General features: G+C 42.0%; 1 protein-coding gene across 1 annotated transcript in view; it reads left to right on the top strand.

Moving 5' to 3' along the window:
* LOC134315589 (xylosyl- and glucuronyltransferase LARGE1) overlaps positions 1-23,042 on the top strand; it is a 129,894-nt gene that overhangs the window by 78,821 nt on the left and 28,031 nt on the right. Inside the window, exons 7-8 of the mRNA XM_062996439.1 lie at positions 7,409-7,513; positions 14,546-14,658. Coding sequence (XP_062852509.1) covers positions 7,409-7,513; positions 14,546-14,658 — 218 coding nt within the window. The remainder of the gene's footprint in view (positions 1-7,408; positions 7,514-14,545; positions 14,659-23,042) is intronic.

The raw sequence follows: 23,042 nt of genomic DNA on the forward strand, positions 1-23,042 counted from the left end.
TGGTTGCAATGAAGAAAAGTCAGCGTATCGACAAGACACTGTGATGATGTAGATGTTCTGAGTTTTCGGGGGGGGGGGGTTTCAGCTTAAATGATCTAAAACTTTGTGGTTTTCTCCTCTGTTCACCAATGGCTGTTTTCTCTCTCTCCCTATTTTGCAGTCCGCTCTATCAAATCGGCTGCGTCCTAAATCACACTTTCATACTGAACAGTACGGAGGAGCGGCAAACGTGTCCAAAAACGTAGTATTCATTGAACTGTACGCGAAAAGTACCAGGTTTAAGCCCTCGGCTTCTTCACATCACCTGCACACAGCATGAACGCGTTGTGCAAAAGTAAAAGTCGTCCGTGCGAAACACTGTGAACTGTATATAGTTGTGTGGATTAAACTATTCCTCGATGTGAAAAATTTGAATCAATGATTTTTTGTAATCGAATTACTCGAGTTTCTCGAGGAATCGTTTCGACTCTATATAGAGATAAACATGTACAGTACAATGAAATTCTTTCTTCGCGTATCCCAGCTTGTTTGGAAGCTGGGGACAGAGAGCAGGGTCAGACAGGGTTAAGGGCCTTGCTCAAGGGCCCAACGGTGGCTGCATGGCAGAGCTGGGGTTCAAACTTTCAACCTTTCAATTAATCTACCCACTAGGCCACCACTGTCCTGATCACTTATGACTGGATTTTCCGACTACCATGGTTGTAATCTTTTTTAATATTATTATCTTACTCTTTTTATTATGCATTTTGTCCTTTTTCCTCCCAATTTAGCTTAGCCAATTAGTCTTCCACTATTGAGGACCCCAATCGCATCTGAGAAGGGTATATTTGCATCACACGCTGATCACCACAGTCCTCCACCTCTGTACAGGTGCCTCAGGGTACTAATCAGGGTCCTTACACAATGTCGAAGACCCCACTCCCTTTTTAGTCATTTCCAACATAGGGACGTTGTAGCCTAGAGGTTAAGGTACTGGACTAGTAATCGGAAGGTTGCTGGTCCAAGCCCCACTTTGTTTGACCCTTGAGCAAGGCCCTTAATCCTCAATTGCTTAGACAGTATAATTTGGATAAAAGCACCTACTAAATGCCGAAAATGTAAAAATGTAAATGTAGTCCAGCCCGACTAATTGCCAAGTTTTGCCCAGCCAACCGGTAGCAGGGTGACATTCGAACTGGGAGAGTGCGGTAACAAAATATCCCTGTGCAGCCCAGAGTCGGAATCTTGACAGAAGTCACTAAATGTCACTTCACTATACCAAAAAAAGCATACTGACATTTCAGGGCTGTTATTGTTATGTTATTTTACCCCAGATTCAGATTTTATTAACTCTGTTATCAGTCAGTATACACCGTTCTGCCATAACATTAAAACCACCTCCTTGTTTCTGTGCTCACTGTCCATTTTATCAGCTCCACTTACCACATAGGAGCACTTTGTAGTTCTACAATTACTGATTGTAGTCCATCTGTTTCTCTGCATGCTTTCTTAGCCCCCTTTCATGCTGTCCTTCAATGGTCAGGACTCTCCCATGACCACTACAGAGCAGGTATTATTTGGGTGGTGGATCATTCTCAGCACTGCAGTGACACTGACATGGTGGTGGTGTGTTAGTGTGTGTTGTGCTGGTATGAGTGGATCAGACACAGCAATGCTGTTGGAGTTTTTAAACACCTCACTGTCACTGCTTGACTGAGAATAGTCCACCAACCAAAAACATCCAGCCAACAGCGCCCTGTGGGCAGCGTCCTGTGACCACTGATGAAGGTCTAGAAGATGACCAACTCAAACAGCAGCAATAGATGAGCGATCGTCTCTGACTTTACATCTACAAGGTGGACCAACTAGGTAGGAGTGTCTAATAGAGTGGACAGTGAGTGGACACGGTATTTAAAAACTCCAGCAGCGCTGCTGTGTCTGATCCACTCATACCAGCACAACACATACTAACACACCACCACCATGTCATTGTCACTGCAGTGCTGAGAATGATCCACCACCTAAATAATACCTGCTCTGTGGGGGTCCTGACCATTGAAGAACAGGGTGAAGGCAGGCTAAAAAGGTATGTAGAGAAACAGATGGGCTACAGTCAGTAATTGTAGAACTACAAAGTGCTTCTATATGGTAAGTGGAGCTGATAAAATGGACAGTGAGTGTAGAAACAAGGAGGTGGATTTAATGTTATGGCTGATCAGTGTATTTTTAATACAGAAAGTACAATGAGGCTGTATCGTTTCTGGAACTGAAAACTGCATTTCATGGAAATCCTGAAGGTTCAGATTTTCTCGGCTCAGACTGAAAGTCAGCGTGGCTGTAATTGAGTGCCTGGGTTTCTGTGTGGCGTCCTCGTGGCTGATTGTTTATCGGCCCCTGCAGCATCAGATTCTGCAGAAACGCTGATTAGGATCTCCTACCATGTTTAATTACATCCATTTGTGATGAGTTCCCTTTTAATCTGACTTAACTGCATCCGTGAGTGAATGAATCTTCTGCTTTTGCGGCCGATAATGAGAACGGCTCCGATAAGGATTAATAGAGTTCATCCGAAGTATTCTGGTAAAAACGATCACCACAGCCAGTCCTCAGCTGACTGTGTGTTTGCTTTCTGATAAGTAGCAGAGGAAATTGGTAAAGACCTTGTAAAAGTTAATTAGCTGTACTGTGTCGATATATAGACACCACATGACCGAAATATCTAGATGCCCATATAATGAGCGGCTTGGGCTGCACCCATCACTATTCTGCGCATCCAATTAAGCACATGGCCAGACAGTCTTTTACTGCCACAAATTATAATACATTGGCAGCAGATTGTGTTGTACTCCAGAGCTCAGCCGCTTTCAGCATGTCCACGATACCACCCATCCAATATCCACAATATGGACAAAAGTATTGGGACTTCCCTTCTAATTTTTGAATCCATATGTGTCAGACACTACAATTACTAACAGGTGTAATTAATCAATCATATAAAGGAATTTATATTTACATTTTCAGCATTTAGCAGTCGCTTTTATCCAAAGCGACTTACAGTACTGTGACAGTATGTTGTCTAAGCAATGAAGTTTAGGGTCCTTGCTCAAGGGTCCAACAGTGGTGGCAGTGGTGAGACTTGAACAAGCAACCATATGATTACTAGTCCAGTACCTTAACCGCTAGGCTACAAGTGCCCTTTACAGGCTTCCAACAGTACAGGGAAGGCACAGATTTTCCACACTGAAACTGGAGAGCTCAAGATCTCAGCAGTGATGGGCTAGCGCATTATACTGCTGAACCATCCAAGCACCCTTGCTGTTTATTTTTGACTCTATATGAATGCTCATGGTTTGGGAATAGAATGTCCACATATTTTTGGCCACCTAGTGTACTAAATCTTTTTTTTTTCCTTTTTCTCCCCCTTTAGCGCATCCAATTGTTCAATTTGCATCGTGCTTCCTCTCTGTCTATGCTGAACCCTGCCCTGACCGAGGAGATCGAAGCTAACCCATATCCCCTCCGAAACATGAGCAGCAGCCGGATGCATTTTTGCCACCCACACATTGATGAGTGTGGCGCCACCTAGCGTTGCATGCGGAGAGACACACCCTAAGGGCACTCTTCCTCATCTCCTGTGCAGGCGCCTCTAATCAGCCGGCAGAGGTCGTAATCGCATTCTGACAGAGAGAGACCCACATCCGGTTCTTTGTCCCACCCCCCAACTGAGCAACCGGCCATTCGTTGCTCATACAGCCACTCGGCCTAGATACCACGTACTCAGAATCCAGCTCTGGTTGCAGCGTGTCTTTTTACCGCTGTGCCACCTAAGCGGCTAGTGTACCAAATCTTGAGTTGCTCCTTTTACAACGTACTACCTGGGTTTTTTCTTACTGCCGCTGCAGAAATGCAACCCTTGCTGTTTAGTCAAGGTGCCTTCTGGCATGGTTGATTATTCTCAGAGAGCATAGCTTGCTTTGGTAGTCTACTGCTGGTTGGTAAAAAGAAGCGGTGACCAGTACCAAACCGTGACTGTCCAGCCTCAACCCTTGGACCATATTCTGTATTCTTATACTCTTATATAAACAGAATGGAAAGTTAAAGCAGTTGTCTTTGTGTGTCTCCGTCGCCGTTCTTCCCAATTTAAAACTAATTGTAATGTTCTGTCGTGGCTCCATTCCTGTTTAGAAAATGATCTTAAATGGAAAAATGGAGAAAAGTGTTACCAAACCCACTGAGGTGTTATCACTGGCCTGATGTTCTTTCTATCCACACCAGAGGGCGCCAAACGAGCTTCTTTAACCTCTCACATTCTACTAATTAAATAAGCAGGTATAAACAGGTATAAATGATTGATTTGCTCAGATTTGTATTTGTTTAAATTAGAGCTGCCGCGATTGGTCGACCGAGTCGAGCTATATTTTTAGTCAATGCATTGTTTTTAAAACAATGATCCTTTTTAAATTCTACAATGTTTTCATTCATATAACCATTCATATGATTCCCCTCAGCTTTACTAGCTGCGTGCATTACCTAAGTGGTATTTGGTCCAGTCACTGGTTGGTGGCATTAAGCGCAGTCTTAAAAAATGCCGTCTGCAGCAGTCAGAGGCCGATTGAAGAGAGAACCCTAATCATCAAAAGTTTGGAAATACTTAAAACTGGCACAAAACAAAAGGTGGTTTGTACACTGTGCACAGCTTTGATGGTACCACAGCAGCACTAGCGTGATGTTGCACGTCTGAATTGTTTCATTAAGCTTCCTAATGGCGGAGATCTTGGAATACCGTATTTCTTAGCGAGTTGAGTTAGGGCGCATTTTTACTTCTATATTGTTTCATTAAGCTTCTTAATCGCGGAGATCTTTGATTACCGTAGTTCTTAGCGAGTTTAGTTAGACCGCCGCGCACTTTTCTGTGTTGGGCTTGCGATTTTTGCAATTGCCGTGGCTCTCAAAGTGCAAAAAGCTTCTCATGTGAAACACTTACCACTGTGTTTACATGGCTTAGAATGTGATGTCATTGTTGAGTGAATGTGTAGGTTAGAATCTGGGCTCATTCTGTCGTTACTAAGTATTTTGTTTCTGCTATAAGTTTAAGCACTTTGCTTTGTGTACGGAATGCCATAAACACATGTTGCACTTTGTTTAATATGGAGCAATTTGATAATATGGACATAAATCCTGTTTACATTTAGTTTTGTGCCATATTATTATGCCATACAGGTTCTAAATTAAATTTTTTGGAGGAAAATTAATTGTTTACATTAATAGACTAATCGATAAAAGAGTCTATAGATTAATCGATAGAAGAATAGTCGTTAGTGGCAGCCCTAGTTTAAATGTTGATTGCCATCTTAGTCCCGAGTGGTTCACCACTGACGGTTCTCCACTGATGCTGATTGCATGCTTGTCAAAGGGGGTGTGTTGTGTTTATACTGTTTCACATAAATCACTGCCTTCTTTTATTTGCATTTTGCAAACTGTCTCAACTTTTCAGGAATGAATGTTTATAAATGCAGTGTTTGGATCTGATGGCATGGCTGCTATTAACAAAGCACAGTCATGTGAGATGATTTCTCTTATTCTTTCTTCCTGGCGGTCATGCCGTGCTGCTAGCGGATGAGATGCACAGATACAGTCATTAATCACAGCCTTCATTAAACCTGCACTGTGGTATAGCCACTCCGGGGGATGAGCGCACACACACACACACACCACACCACACATACACACTGAGGCTTTTTCTCCAAACACTGACAATTACTGCCCTCCTGTCCCTTTCAGCACAATTACTTCTCAATTTCCTCCAGTATCTCACTGTCCCACACACACAGTCTGAGTCCTGCATTATTGCTCTCCGTAGTCGTCCCCCTAAAGGCTGTTGTTTTCCTTTGTCTCATTTCCTGCAAAGTCATTGTCCGTCTTCTATGTTCTACGCTTTGTAAATAGTGACTATACCAGACAGCTTCTCCTTTTATTGCTTCACCTCACCGTCTTATCTGTAGGCAGTTGTTTAGTTTTGTGTTTTGGTAAACAGGTACAGACAATTAGATGGGCGCTCAGGTGGCGAAGCAGTCTGTTACACTAGCCCTTCACTATTGACGTCTGGGTTCGGACTGCATGCAATCTCTGTGTAATTTTAAGGAATGAATGACAGTATGACAAAGAAACTGGGTAAAGTGACAGTGCAACCATGCATATGTGTATTTTATCTTACTGTAGCTGCCGCAGAGCTTAAATTGCCAACAACTTTGCAACATACACTGACGAAGCATAACATTATGACCACTGAAGGGTGAAGTGAATAACACTGATTATCTCTTCATCACGGCACCTGTTAGTGGGTGGGATATATTAGACAGCAAGTAAATATTTTATCCTCAAAGTTTATGTGAAGTTGAGCAGGAAAAATGGGCCAAGGGCCAAATTGTGATTGCTAGACCACTGGGTCAGAGCATCTCCAAAACTGCAGCTCTTGTGGGGTGTTCCCGGTCTGCAGTGGTCAGTATCTATCAAAAGTGGTCCAAGGGAGGAACAGTGGTAAACCGGCGACAGGGTCATGGGCGGCCAAGGCTCATTGATGCACGTGGGGAGCGAAGGCTGGCCCGTGTGGTCCGATCCAACAGACGAGCTACTGTAGCTCAAATTGCTGAAGAAGTTAATGCTGGTTCTGACAGAAAGGTGTCAGAATACACAGTGCATCACAGTTGCAGCAAAAGGGGGACCAACACAATATTAGGAAGGTGGTCATAATGTTATATCTGATCGGTGTAATTCTTATTTCATTTTCATCCACAACTGTGTCCTGGTAAGGGTCACACTTGGTCCAGGAATACCCTGGACAGGGCGTCAATCTATCTCAGGGCTTTGACCAGTCATGTCTGTGTACACGGCCAGTAGAAGGAGGGCGACAGCCTACGGCTATTCTGCGCATAGAGTGCACAGTGTACTTGTACTTGTAAAGTGACAGATACAGTAGGAACCCCACCCCCACCATCGGGATCGGCACTGAGAGTGCACTGACAAGTGTCCCACAAGAAAAGACACAGCCAATATGACACAGCGTATGTGTGTATTCAAACCCTGAATCTCAGCTGTAGTGGAATAGCAACTCACAGCACCACTCACTTTTGCAGCGTTGGGCTCGCGTTTTGCTAATGCTTACCTCATTGTTTACATCACTCCCCGCTTTGTTCTGCTGTGCAGTGTGGCCTACGTAAGCCAAACAAGTTCTTGCACACACGTCAAGTTTAAGCGAAATGTCGAGTTTTAAGGGTACAAATTGCTCAACGAAGGGCGTCATTTCAAAGATTTCGAGCTTAGGGGACGTCGAGTTACAAGGTACCACTGTATTGTATAAATGACCATGTTTTTAACCCTGCAGTTTTATTTCTGGTGGTATGGTGTGTTACTGCATCTCTGTCTTTTTCAGGTCAGCAGGTGTTGGGGTTGGTGGAGAATCAGAGCGACTGGTATTTGGGGAACCTGTGGAAGAACCATCGACCGTGGCCTGCCCTCGGCAGAGGCTTCAATACTGGTAATCCAAATTTTATAAGGTTGATGTACTAAAATATACAGTATGCGCCCTGTCACAAAGCAAAAATTCAGGAATGGTTTGAGGAGCACAACAACGTGTTTCAGGTGTTGACTTGGCCTTCAAATTCCCCAGATCTCAATCCAGTTGAGCATCTGTGGGATGTGCTGGACAAACAAGTCCAATTCATGGAGGCCCTGCTGCTAACATCTTGGTGCCAGATACCACAACACACCTTCAGGGGTCTAGTGGAGTCCATGCCTCGACAGATCAGGGCTGTTTGGGGACCAACACAATATTAGGAAGGTGGTCATAATGTTATGCCTGGTCGGTGTAAATGAAATATATGCTTCCAACCAAATAGTCTCCTAAACCAGGGTTTATCAACCTTTTTTTTAAGCAACCCACATTTTGTCTCCACAAGGGGGCGTTCACGTACAAGTTCATTTCATTATTATTATTTTTGTCTGCGATCTATTTTTTTCCCCGCCTGCGACAAAAACCCGTCCTAAACTATAACTATTATTTAAACATTACAAATTATTTATGTATTTTTTCATTTCATATTAATCAACCATTTTACACTGGTCAGGGTAGTGGCAGGTCCGGTTCTTTCAGAAACACTGGGCACAAGGCAGAAACACCCTATACAGGGCGCAAATCCATCACAGAGCTTTTTAATTCGGCTCTCCCATTGTTTAAAGTTCACCCTAGCAGCTCATTCTGGTTCGCATACCATCGTACGTTTGGCACAGATTTTGTGACGGATGCCCCTCTTTACACAACCCTCCTATTTTTTCTGGACGTTTTCCAGAAAAAAGACAAGCAATCTTGTCTGTGTAGACATCGTCCGGACGATAGCGCAGCTGATATTCACTCACTTTCTATTTCTTGTTTTAATCAGGAGGATGCTGGAGCCTATCCCAGCTCTCAATGGGCGCAAGGCACACAGAAACACCCGGGACGGGGCGCCAGTCCATCACAGGGTAGACATACAAGCACATTCACACACATACATCCAAGGGCAATTAAGTATCACCTGTTAAACTGACTGCATGTCTTTGGGAAGAAACCAGAGCTCCTGGAGGAAACCCCACAGACACGGGGAGAACATGCAAACTCCACACAGAAAGGACCCAGATTGCTTCACCTGAGAATTGAACTGAGGACCTTCTTGCTGTGAGGCAACAGTACCACCCACTAAGCACTGAGCCATCATGCCTCCCACAGCTAATATTCAAACCCTGGATCTCAGAAGTAGTGGAATAGTGACTTAGCTTCTTCAGGAATGCTGAGATCTTCATGGAAGAACATGCTTAAGATGAGCTGTTCATAAAACTTTGGGCATCTGGATTAGTAGTGCATTTTCATGTGTGAGCCAGATACAATACTACAATACCTTCTTGTCCAACATCAGTTCTTGTGGAAAGCCTTTCCAAATGAGTGGAGCCTGTTATAGCCATGAAGAGAATACTTATGGTTTTGGAAATAGGTGTCCAACAAACTGATGGTCAGGTGTCCTCAGGTGTATCTTGGCCACGTATTGTAGTTCCACACATATTTTCCTCAACACAGAGAGCTACAGGTTTAGCACTTGTTGACAAATCAATTTCACACCGTTGTGGTTTGCACTCTGCGTCTCCTAATGCACTCGAGGTAAAGACGTGGAAACATTCACCGTGTCAAGCATGTAGAAGAAATTCCCTCTACACTTTGCTGACGGAGCATGATAAAAAGCCAGCTTGATCGAGTAGCTCGAGAATTAGATTAGATTCATTCTCCTGAAACCTTTATTGTCGTTGTTGTTCTTTTTCCTCGACGTCTTTTCCACTCCGAGACCAAACTGGAGCTGTAAGGCAATAATTTCATCTCTTATTGACTGCAGGTTTGGAGTCAGGTGCACATGTGGCTTTATTGGTTTATGGACGTAAACATCATATCCATCATGAAATCCAGCAGTGGGACTCGGAAAGCGCCGTTAACCCGGGGTGTAATGATACACTCGGCTCGAGGTTCAATTCCGTTCACAGTACCGTGTTCACGCTTTGATTTTCTCACAAATTTATTCAATTTTACGGTAGCTCACCAGCGCTTAGATACGGGTTTGAATCTCAACGGTGCTATCGGCTGGCGGGGCGTCTACATAGACATGTCTGGCTGGGATGCAGGAGGGGGGGGGGGGGGGGGGGGGTTGTCGAATCCCTGCGATGGATTGGTGCCATGTTCAGGTGGAACTTAAACTGCCCTGACCCCGTCCAGTATAAAGTGGTTAGTAAAAATAAAATTAAAAAAATTATATTTTTGTGACAGTGTCAAATTCCATACAGGGGAAAGACTTTGCACATTTGAATGCATTATTACTGTTTATTTGCTGAATTTAACATACACTATATTGCCAAAAGTATTCACTCGTCACTCGTCACACACATATGAACTTGAGTGACGTCCCATTCTTAATCCATAGTGTTTAATATGATGTCGGCCCACCCTTTGCAGCTATAACAGCTTCAACTCTTCTGGGAAGGCTTTCCACAAGGTTTAGGAGTGTGTTTATGGGGATTTCTAACCATTCGTCCAGAACCGCATTTGTGAGCTCAGGCACTGATGTTGGACGAGAAGGCCTGGCTCACAGTCTCCGCTCTAATTCATCCCAAAGGTGTTCTATCAGGTTGAGGTCAGGACTCTGTGCAGGCCAGTCAAGTTCTTCCACACCAAACTCGCTCATCCATGTCTTTATGGACCTTGCTTTGTGCACTGGTGCGCAGTCATCTTGGAACAGGAAGGGACCATCCCCAAACTGTTCCCACAAAGTTGGGAGCATGAAATTGTCCAAAATCTCTCGGTATGCTGAAGCATTAAGAGTTCCTTTCACTGGAACTAAAAGGCCGAACCCAACTCCTGAAAAACAACCCAACACCATAATCCCCCTCCACCAAACTTTACACTTGGCACAGTGCAGTCAGACAAGTACCGTTCTCCTGGCAACCACCAAACCCAGACTCGTCCATCGGATTGCCAGGTGGCATCCTATCATGGTACCATGCTGGAATTCACTGAGCTCCTGAGAGCGACCCATTCTTTCACAAATGTTTGTAGAAGCAGTCTGCATGCCTAGATGTTTGGTTTTATACACCTGTGGCCATGGAAGTGATTGGAACACCTGAATTCAATGATTTGGATGGGTGAGTGAATACTTTTGGCAATATAGTGTATCTTAATAAATTTGGGTTCTTTAAGAAAGTTTGCCAAAATAGTTTTTTCCACTCCACTACTGTATACCTTATACCCAACTATTTGCCACCCAAATGAGAATCGATAAAAGTTTGCTGGTGTGATGTGATTAAATACTGTGTTTATACTGTGTGCCCAGAGTGTTTATGAGCAGTAAAATGCAGAAACATGGGAGGAATTTTAAAAGCAGTGATCATCTAGAGAAAAGATTATCCAGCACTGAATGGATTTTTGTAGGCACTACACATTTTAGTCAGTAAAGCAGCTCATTTTTTCAATTAATCTCTTTAATCTATGTCTTGATTGTCCCAGCGTCCCCCCTTAATTAGTAAAAACAATCTTTAGTAAGGTTATGAGGCCAGGCACTGATACTAAATAAGAAAGCCTGGCTTGCAGGTAGGGCTGGGCGATATGACTAAAAAACTCATATCTCGATATGTTTTTTAGAAGTGGCGATATATGATACGATATGATATAATGTAAACTTAAAGTACAATGGCAGACCACTGCTTGTATTTAAGCTTATTTATATTAAAAACAGAAAACATTGTAGTTCTGATACATTCTGACCGAATTACAGTGTTTATATTTAGTATTATTACAGGCTGTATTTGTTTTCATATTGACAATATTTATATCAAACAAACCATCAGAATCTCACAATCACATTTATACTGTCCTTTTTACTATTAATAAATGAGCATCAAAAAAATACCAAAAATGTTCATTAGTTGATAATGCTTTGCTATCATTGCAACATGCAGGCTCATGTTAAACAACAGCACCGCGACCCAAATCAACCACACAGCAGCATAAAATCATAACCGCTGCTTACCTGAGCTTCTCTTCTTCAAATTGCAAATTAAATTTATATCTTTGTGTTGTTCCATTAGGGATATAATCACATTGTTTATCTTCTTGAAGGCCACCTTATATGTTTCCAGAATATTTTCAGAATAATTTATTCTTGGATATAACTTAGAGTAGTCAGTGTACAGCTTGTATAGCAGTGTAGATTTACTGTCTTCTGAAAATAACTCAACACACAGCCATTAATGTCTAAATAGCTGGCAACATAAGTGAGTACACCCCACAGTGAACATGTCCAAATTGTGCCCAAATGTGTCGTTGTCCCTCCCTGGTGTCATGTGTCAAGGTCCCAGGTGTAAATGGGGAGCAGGGCTGTTAAATTTGGTGTTTTGGGTACAATTCTCTCATACTGGCCACTGGATATTCAACATGGCACCTCATGGCAAAGAACTCTCTGAGGATGTGAGAAATAGAATTGTTGCTCTCCACAAAGATGGCCTGGGCTATAAGAAGATTGCTAACACCCTGAAACTGAGCTACAGCAAGGTGGCCAAGGTCATACAGCGGTTTTCCAGGACAGGTTCCACTCGGAACAGGCTTCGCCAGGGTCGACCAAAGAAGTTGAGTCCACGTGTTCGGCGTCATATCCAGAGGTTGGCTTTAAAAAATAGACACATGAGTGCTGCCAGCATTGCTGCAGAGGTTGAAGACGTGGGAGGTCAGCCTGTCAGTGCTCAGACCATACGCCGCACACTGCATCAACTCGGTCTGCATGGTCGTCATCCCAGAAGGAAGCTGACGCACAAGAAAGCCCGCAAACAGTTTGCTGAAGACAAGCAGTCCAAAAACATGGATTACTGGAATGCCCTGTGGTCTGATGAGACCAAGATAAACTTGTTTGGCTCAGATAGTGTCCAGCATGTGTGGCGGCGCCCTGGTGAGGAGTACCAAGACAACTGTATCTTGCCTACAGTCAAGCATGGTGGTGGTAGCATCATGGTCTTGGGCTGCATGAGTGTTGCTGGCACTGGGGAGCTGCAGTTCATTGAGGGAAACATGAATTCCAACATGTACTGTGACATTCTGAAACAGAGCATGATCCCCTCCCTTCAAAAACTGGGCCTCATGGCAGTTTTCCAACAGGATAACGACCCCAAACACAACCTCCAAGATGACAACTGCCTTGCTGAGGAAGCTGAAGGTAAAGGTGATGGACTAAACCCAATTGAGCACCTGTGGCGCATCCTCAAGTGGAAGGTGGAGGAGTTCAAGGTGTCTAACATCCACCAGCTCCGTGATGTCCTCATGGAGGAGTGGAAGAAGATTCCAGTAGCAACCTGTGCAGCTCTGGTGAATTCCATGCCCAGGAGGGTTAAGGCAGTGCGGGATAATAATGGTGGTCACACAAAATATTGACACTTTGGGCACAATTTGGACATGTTCACTGTGGGGTGTACTCACTTATGTTGCCAGCCATTTAGACATTAATGGCTGTGTGTTGAGTTATTTTCAGAAGACAGTAAATCTACACTGCTATACAAGCTGTACACTGACTACTCTAAGTTATATCCAAGTTTCATGTCTATAGTGTTGTCCCATGAAAAGATATAATAAAATATTTGCAGAAATGTGAGGGGTGTACTCACTTTTGTGATACACTGTATATATATATATATATATATATATTTATATTATATTATATTTTATATTTTGTCCCCTTTCCATGCTCTGATTGAGGAGAACGAAGCTAACCCACAACCCCGACACGTGGGCAGCATGCCGTATGCATCTTATCACCTACACTTTGATGAGTGCAGTGCAGCTCGGCGGTGTGTACGGAGAGACACACCCTGAGAGCACTCTTTTCTCATCTCTGTGCAGGCGCCATCAGTCAGTCTTAATTGCACCAGTCATGAGAGAGAGGCCACATCCGGCTTAGTCCCACCCATCTGAACAACAGGCCAATCATTGTTCATGTGGTCGCTTAGCCTTATCCATCAGGCAGAGCTGAGATTCGATACGATGTATTCGAGATCCAGCTCTGGTTCCTGCATGTGTTTTTACCGCTGTGCCACCTGAGCGGCGTTGTTTCTGATTCTTTACTCAGTGATTCAGTTTTCATGTGTGTGCGTGCACGCGCCCACCTGCACATGCGCTAGAGAAAACGTTATGCGCAGCGCTTGTGCTGTTTTAAATGTTCTCATATGGTAACCTGTGTATCCTAGACATACTGGATATATCGAATATGGCCATTTTTAACATCGCGTAAAAAGTAATATTGAATATATCGATATTCACGAAATACCACCCAGCCCTACTTGCAGGCTGTTTTTTCCTTTGAAAAAAACCTCCTTAGTTCTTACTCTATATTTAAACTGTGTGTGTTTTTTTTTTAAGCAAAAAGCGACTATTAATGCACACGATCATTCGCCAAAATCAGCTCACCATGCAGGTTGATTTAAATGTGCAGTCGAATAATGACAGGGAGGTAATTCTGATCATTAAATTGAGTTGATGTAATAAACATTTGCCTCATAAGTCATTTAGCTAAAAGATAACCCTGCAATCTAAAGCTTCATTTTTTCTGCAGTTTAAAACTATCACTCAGGAATCCTCTCACTGTGCGTATCAACCACGCAGTTGTGGTTAGTTAACCACGAAATGATGCCATGATTCACACGATCCAGCGTGATCGCTGCCACTCCAAGAGAAGTGGCCCAATCCTCATTACTCATCTGTCACATTATTCTCTCGACTGTCACACCGCGTTCCCTGGCACATCCATTCTGCTTATTATAATCACACCCTCATCAGCACATGATGAGGGCCTGCTAATGCCACGTCCTACTCTAACCGTGTGGCCGGCAGCTGAGTGATGGCATCTCGGCTTCAGGCTTAGTGAAACGACATTATGAAGGTCATGATTAGGAAAAGATCTCTGGGTGCTTAATGTCTTTAACTGTTTGTGTGTGTGTGTGTGTGTGTGTGTTACAGGTGTGATTCTGCTGCTGCTGGATCGTTTGAGGAAGCTCAGATGGGAGCAGATGTGGAGACTGACAGCAGAGAGAGAGCTGATGAGCATGCTGTCTACATCTCTAGCAGATCAGGTACATTGGTTTGCAATAGGTGTGGCTGAAACACTTGGCTTATGTTATTTTTTGGGATAATGAGGCTGAGGCAGAAATACGCTATACCAGTGGTCCCCAACCATTGGGCCATGAACTGTACCTATTTTAAATCCAACTCTCCCACAGGTCAGTGAAATTATATCTTATATGAAACTGGTCCGTGGTGCAAAAAGGTTGGGGATCACTGTGCTATACAACCCCTGGCAAAAATTATGGAATCACCACTCTTGCTTAATTTTGTAGAAAAAAAATAAATCACAGACATGCCACAAAACTATCATTTCTCAAACTGTCAACCCTCTGGCATTAAGAAACAATAAAAAAAGAAACAAATATAATAGTTGTGGTCAGTCACAATTGCTTTTTTTTTTAGATCAAGTAGAGGAAAAAAATATGGAATCACTCAAATCTGAGGAAAAAATTATGGAATCATTAGAAAACACTGCACCATTATTACTTTGTTGCACCACCTCTGGCTTTTATAATGGTTTAAACTCTCTGAGGCATGGAGTTAACTAATGACAAACAGTATTCTTCATCAATCTGCCTTCAACTGTCTCTTGCTGTTGCCAGATCAGCTTTGCAGGTTGGAACCTTGTCATTGACCATTTTCTTCAATTTCCACCAGAGATTTTCAAATGGATTGAGATCCGGACTATTTGCAGGCCATGCCATTGACATTATATGTTTTCTTGAAGGAAAGTTTTCACGTCCTTTGCCCTATGGCAAGATGCATTATCATCTTGAAAAATGAAGTCATCATCACCAAACATCCTTTCAACTGATGGAATAAGAAAAGCGTCCAAAATTTCAATGTGGACTTTGGCATTTATTGAAGACCATCTCCCCTGTGCCTTTACCCGACATGCAGGCCCATATCATCAACAACTGTGAAAATTAACATGTTTTCTTTAGGCAGTTATCTTCATAAATTTCATTGGACAGACACCAAACAAAAGTTCCAGCATCATCACCTTGCCCAATGCAGATTCGCGATTCATCACTGAAGATCACTTTTATCCAGTCACCCACAGTCCACGATTGCTTTTCTTTAGCCTACTTTAACCTTGTTCTTTTCTTTTTAGGTGTTAATGATGGCTTTTGTTTGGCTTTTCTGTATGTAAATACCATTTCTTTTAGGTGATTTCTTACAGTTCAGTCACAGACATTGACTCCACTTTCCGGCCACTTGTTTCTCATTTGTTTTGTTGTGCATTTTCTGTTTTCAAGACATATTGCTTTAAGTTTTCTATCTTGATGCTTTGATGTCTTCCTTGGTCTACCAGTATGCTTCCCTTTTACAACCTTCCCATTTTGTTTGTACTTGGTCCAGATTTTAAACACAGCTTACTGGGAACAACCAACATCTTTTGCGACATTCCACAATGATTTATCTTCTTGAAGGAGTTTTATAATCCTCTCATTTGTTTCAACTGACATATCTTGTGTTGGAACCATGATTCATGACAATCTGCTTTGTGCAACAGCTCTCCGAGGTGTAAGCACTCTTTTTAAATTGAAGAATAATTAGCAAATCTAATCTGCTGCTGATGTTTTGTTTTTAAACTGCAAATTACAGAGTGATTCCATAATTTTTTCCTCAGATTTGAGTGATTCCATATTTTTTTCCTCTACTTGATCTAAAAAAAGCAATTGTGACTGACCACAACTATTATATTTGTTTCTTTTTTTTATTGTTTCTTAATGCCAGAAGGTTGACATTTTGAAAAATGATAGTTTTGTGGCATGTCTGTGATTTATTTTTTTTCTACAAAATTAAACAATTGACAGAACATCTTCCAAGAGTGGTGATTCCATAATTTTTGCCAGGGGTTGTACAACCAGAAGTATCCAGACACCCCATCTAATGTTATTTCTGGGATAATGAGGCTGAGGCAGATAGACACTTTAATCACAGATCGCTATAAAAGCAATGAAAACACTGGTTCCATTTCCAACACACTTCGGGTGTTATTGTCTCCTATCACCCCTGGGTGGGAGCGTTTCGGTGCACCGAAAAAAGCTCAGGGTTCCCACTGATTTTCCATTGTTTGTGAGTAGTACTGTTATTCTATTTTTAATCCCCCGCCCCGCCGGTCCATTAAATTATATCTTATATGAAACCGGTCTGTGGAAAAAAAAAGGTTGGGGATTGCTGTGCTGCTATACAACCAAAAGTATCTAAAGCAGCTAATATTATTTTTTGGATAATGAGGCTGAGGCAGATAAACGCTATACAACCAAAAGTATGCGGACACCCTAGGGCTGGGTGATATGACTAACAAAAATCTCATATCTCGATATGCTTTAGAAAAATGGTGTTATGATACTATATGATGAAAACCTAAACAATGTACAGTATAATGTTAAAGTATCAGTATTTTGTGTAACATCAAAAGAGCATGCTGTATTATAACTGTACAAATACTCTGATCAGCCATAACATTAAAACCACCTTCTTGTTTCTACGTCATTCTCAGACACAGCAGCGCTGCTGGAGTTTTTAAATACTGTGTCCACTTACTGTCCACTCTATTAGACACTCCTACCTAGTTGGTCCACCTTGTAGATGTAAAGTCAGAGACGATCGCTCATCTATTGCTGCTGTTTGAGTTAATCATCCTCTAGACCTTCATCAGTGGTCACAGGACGCTGCCCACGGAGCACTGTTGGCTGGATATGTTTTTGGTTGGTGGACTATTCTCAGTCCAGCAGTGTCAGTGAGGTGTTTGAAAAATCCATCAGCGCTGCTGTGTCTGATCCAGTCATACCAGCACAACACACACTAACACACCACCACCATGTCAGTGTCACTGCAGTGCTGAGAATGACCCACCACCCAAATAATACCTGCTCTGTGGTGGTCCTGGGAGAGTCCTGACCATTGAAGAACAGCATGAAAGGGGGCTAACAAAGCTTGCAGAGAAACAGATGGACTACAGTCAGTAATTGTAGAACTACAAAGTGGCTGATCAGCGTATATGTTATATTTAAAATAATAATAATAAACATAAGACAATTGCACACCCAGCATAACTTAAGTAAAGTTGGTTGCTTCCAACATAAAAACAGTTCTGTAAGACCTACTTAAATAAAAAGTAGTTTTTGGGTTCTGTACATAAATAAAGACATGAACAAAAACAATCTGCAATATAAGAAAAGATGAAGGGACAGAGCGAGAGCTTTTACTCGTCAGTTCGATAATATAATAAAAATGTTTTACCGCATACTTTGCACAAAACTACTGTTGCACATCATCACTGTGGAAACCAAACCATTTCCACATAACCAACCTATGTGCGATCATTTTTTATCAGATCATTGCTACTGGTTACATTTTCCTCTATTCTTTAATTATGAGCTATTTCTTTCCAAACAAAGCTGGTGGTTTTTTTTTAGGGAAAATAACGGCAACATGGTGAAAATGTGTTAGTGAAGGAAAGGTCATTTTTAATGTCATGTAAAAAATACTATCGAATATATTTATATTTTCGATATACTGACTCAGATATACACTTTGATGGGGTGTCCGCATACTTTTGGCTGTATAGCGTATATCTGCCTCAGCCTCATTATCCCAGAAATAACTCCCGTAAGATTCTTTAAAAAAAAACTGAACATGAGCCTTTTCTGTTTCTGTTACAATTCTTTTTCAACCTCTCTGCATTTTTCTGACCTCCAAAGCTCTGATTTGCTCTCAACTGCAAAATCGAGTCCAGCAGCTCCGAGCGTTTGGTCTTCACGGTCATGGTCAGATCTTTCATCTCCACCTCAAAGGCCTGAATCCTCCTCACTCTCTTTTTTGTTAGAGATGCATCGCTCTGAAACTCCATATCTGAGCTTTTCAGTGTGTGAAAATTGTTCATAAAATATTTGGGACTGAAGGATTTTATCTGAGAGTTTATCTGTCTGCAGAACCGTCAGTCTCTGATGTTTTATCTCCACGTGCTCCTTGGTTGCTTTTCTACCAGACCGGTTTAAACTATGATGCATATTTATGATTATTTTGCCTCCAGTTTTGTCAGTTCAGAGTGAAAACCTTTTCTGATTCATAGGTTGGGAGTTTGAGCATTCAAATTCTGGACTCGCACACATATCACATGACTTGCTAAAAATAGGTATAAATAAATGAGGTAGAAACTAAATGATTGAACAACACTTATAAATAATCTTCATATTTTTGAGCTAAAATTTACAAAAATATGTATTAAAAAGGAGCTCCGGTCGTGCAGCGGAAACCAAGGTTCGACTCTCAGTAGTGCTTGACTCACGGCCAGCCAGGCATCTAGACAGACCGGATTGGCAATGTTTGAGTGGGGTATGGCCAAAGTCCTGGGATAGATTGGCGCCCAGGATATTCCTGCCTTGCACATAAAGGTGCAAAGAGTCAAAATCATCTTACAGGTATATGAGCTCCCTACAGCTCAAACAAAATAAAACAGCACTTAAAAGAAAAATAACCTACATATTTAAACCAAACACCCTGTCAGTACAACTGAGATTAGATTAGATTGGATTCAACTCTATTGTCAATGTGCAGAGTACAAGTACAGAGCCAATGTAATGCAGTGGGGGGGCGGAGCCTAGCCCAGCTTTTAAATGGGCGCAAGGCACACAGTAACACCCTGAATGGAGCACCAGTCCATCGCAGGGCAGACACACATATACACACACAAACACACCCATTCACCTATAGGGCAATTCAGTGTCTCCAATTAACCTAACTGCATGTTTTTGGACTGTGGGAGGAAACCGCCCCGCCTGGGGATCGAACCTTCTTGCTGTGAGGCGACAGTGCTACCCACTGAGCCACCGTGCTGCCCTGTTTACATACAGTATATTGCAATTAAAGTGCAGCAGTGACCAGTTAAGTGAAATTGAGGAGGCGCATGTACAGAAGTAGTAACTGATATTGCAGTAAACTGTGTATTTACTGTAAGTGTAAGAGTAAGTGATAAAAAGTGACTAAAAATGACTAAAATGCACAGATACATTGTAGTAATGGCCGAGTATAAATAAAATATAGTATATAAGTACTAGGGATCTTCAAAAAGTCTCTGCACTATATTTTGGTTGGAAATGGTGAGGGTGGGAGGAGTAGTAACTGGTCGTGTCCGAGAGACCGGGAGCCCCCGGACATGGGGAGAACATGCAAACTCCACACAGAAAGGACTCGGACCGCTCCACCTGGAAATTGAACCCAGGACCTTCTTGCTGTGAGGTGACAGTGCTACCCACTTAGCCACCGTGCCGTCCTAAATAGAGTTAGCCTCATTATCCCAGAAATAACATTAGATGTGGTGTTCTAGAGCTGGGTGGTATATCACAAATATCAATATACAGTGGTTCCTAGAAACTCGGCGTCAACAACAAGCTCATGATCAAGTGTTTAAATGTTTTTGGCCATATAGTGTATATACATTTATCTTTGTAAATGTGGGTTTGATAAGGAAATTTGTCAAGATAAAGGGATCAAAATTGAACCACAATAATCCAAAGCTCGTTAATTCTTAGCACAGGCAGTAGCTCGGGAAGAAATACTGATGGGATTAACATGTGAACAGAATGATTTGGCAGAACAGAAGTGGATCTGTGCACTGAAATTATATAAAGAGGTAAAAACAGGTAAAAACTAATTTCTCGTACTCCTGTATACCTCTGCACACTCATTTGCAACCCAAATGAGAATCGATGAAAGTTTGCTGATGTGATGTGATTAAATACTGCACGAGTGTTTATGAGCAGTAAAATGCAGCAACACGGGAGGAATTTTAAAAGCAGTGATCATCTAGAGAAAACATTAACCAGCGCTGAATGGATTTCTGTTAACGCTACACATTTTAGTCAGTGAAGCAGCTCATGAATTTTTTCAATTAAATCTGATCAAGCTGCTGCATCATCACAACGACATGCAGTACTTATGACTGTCTGAATCATTATAATTATTGATCGAGTGTGCTGTGCGTAAAACTGGTGTTTAAAATTATTTTTTAATGAATTTTCCCTTTATTTTCCTCTCAATCTAATTTTATCCAATTATCCAGTTTGCTTTTTCTACTGCTGCTGATCTTCACTCCTAACAGAGGAGAGACGTGACTAACACATGTCCCCTCCAACATGTGTGCAGTAGCCATCTGCTTCTATTCCCCTGCACGAGCGGGTTCATATAGAGATCCGTATTGCGCACAGTGAGTCATGCACTGATCTCCATTATTCCCCATCTCTGTGCAGGCACCATCGATCAGCCATCAGAGGTCGTTACTGCAGCAGTTATATGGAACCCGCTGTGGTAATTCCCACCTGCCAGATCATTGTCTGTATAGAGCTGAGATTCGAACTTACTTTATTTTTTTTGTGTGCCCCCCACATGCCGCAAACTCACTATGTCTGATTGAGCAATCTAGTCCAGTGTTTCTCAACCTTTTTTCAGTCACGGCACCCTTTAAAAGTATGCAAAATCACCCCAGTCTAAAATGTATTCAAAAACTTACACTCTGCATCCCTCAGACTGCTAACACACATGGACACACACCATAAGGTGTCATTTAGGGAGGGAGGGATAAACGTGACTTACTTTTAATGGGAAACCTGAGCCTGGGATGATGCACACAGTCGCCCTATTCTGGCAGGGATGGATGAGAATCAGACCCAAAGCTCCTGGTCCAGAGCCCTCAGTCGCCCCCTGTACTTGTTCTTGATGCAAGTTATGCTCGAAAAGCTCAGTTCGCGCCATGAACGAATCAGATTTACCATAATTAAACAAGTTTATAGTTTATTTCTCAATTATTTGTCATTATACTAAGAGCACTGCTTCTTTTCTGCATGTTCTCTCTGTAGCTCGGTTACGGCTCTCAAACTCAAACTCAAAAGAAGCTTTATTGGCATGACAAATAAAGACATTCGTATTGCCAAAGCAAGTTAGAGAGAAATAATAAAAATAACAGTAAGAAAGAACAAATATATACAAAACAGCACTTTGGATGTAAATGTGCTTTATAAATAAATTACTTACTTACTAAAACAGTTCTAGGTGCAAAAAAATATTATATTAATAAAAACAGTGCAAAATAATAACAAAATTATAATATTTACAGTAATGAGGTAGTAATAACGAGCCCTCTCTCTCTCTCTCTCTCTCTCTCTCTCTCTCTCTGTGTGTGTGTGCGCACATTAACTGATCGTTATTACTGCCTCATTAATGTAAATATTATAATTTTTATTGTTAATATTTTGCACTGTTTTTATTATTATTTTATTCTATTTTATATATTTTATTATTTCTCTGTACATAATTTGCTTTGGCAATACGAATGTCCTTATTTGTCATGCCAATAAAGCTTCTTTTAAGTTTGTGTGTGTGTGTGTGTGTGTGTGTGTGTGTCTCGCTCGCTCTCCGCTTTCCGTTTTTGGATTTGAATTTCGACAATAAACAGCTCTTATTATGACTGATTAATTCCCTTCACTGATGGAAGCGGAATGGGTGGATTACAGTCGATAAGAATTGCGCAGAAATAAAAAGATATATATATATACAGTGTATCACAAAAGTGAGTACACCCCTCACATTTCTGCAGATATTTAAGTATATCTTTTCATGGGACAACACTGACAAAATGACACTTTGACACAATGAAAAGTAGTCTGTGTGCAGCTTATATAACAGTGTAAATTTATTCTTCCCTCAAAATAACTCAATATACAGCCATTAATGTCTAAACCACCGGCAACAAAAGTGAGTACACCCCTAAGAGACTACACCCCTAAATGTCCAAATTGAGCACTGCTTGTCATTTTCCCTCCAAAATGTCATGTGACTCGTTAGTGTTACTAGGTCTCAGGTGTGCATAGGGAGCAGGTGTGTTCAATTTAGTAGTACAGCTCTCACACTCTCTCATACTGGTCACTGAAAGTTCCAACATGGCACCTCATGGCAAAGAACTCTCTGAGGATCTTAAAAGACGAATTGTTGCGCTATATGAAGATGGCCAAGGCTACAAGAAGATTGCCAACACCCAGAAACTGAGCTGCAGCACAGTGGCCAAGATCATCCAGCGTTTTAAAAGAGCAGGGTCCACTCAGAACAGACCTCGCGTTGGTCGTCCAAAGAAGCTGAGTGCACATGCTCAGTGTCACATCCAACTGCTGTCTTTGAAAGATAGGCGCAGGAGTGCTGTCAGCATTGCTGCAGAGATTGAAAAGGTGGTGGGTCAGCCTGTCAGTGCTCAGACCATACGCCGCACACTACATCAAATTGGTCTGCATGGCTGTCACCCCAGAAGGAAGCCTCTTCTGAAGTCTCTACACAAAAAAGCCCGCAAACAGTTTGCTGAAGACATGTCAACAAAGGACATGGATTACTGGAA

The sequence above is a fragment of the Trichomycterus rosablanca genome, chromosome 1, assembly GCF_030014385.1.
Source record: "Trichomycterus rosablanca isolate fTriRos1 chromosome 1, fTriRos1.hap1, whole genome shotgun sequence".
NCBI classification, from domain to species: domain Eukaryota; kingdom Metazoa; phylum Chordata; class Actinopteri; order Siluriformes; family Trichomycteridae; genus Trichomycterus; species Trichomycterus rosablanca.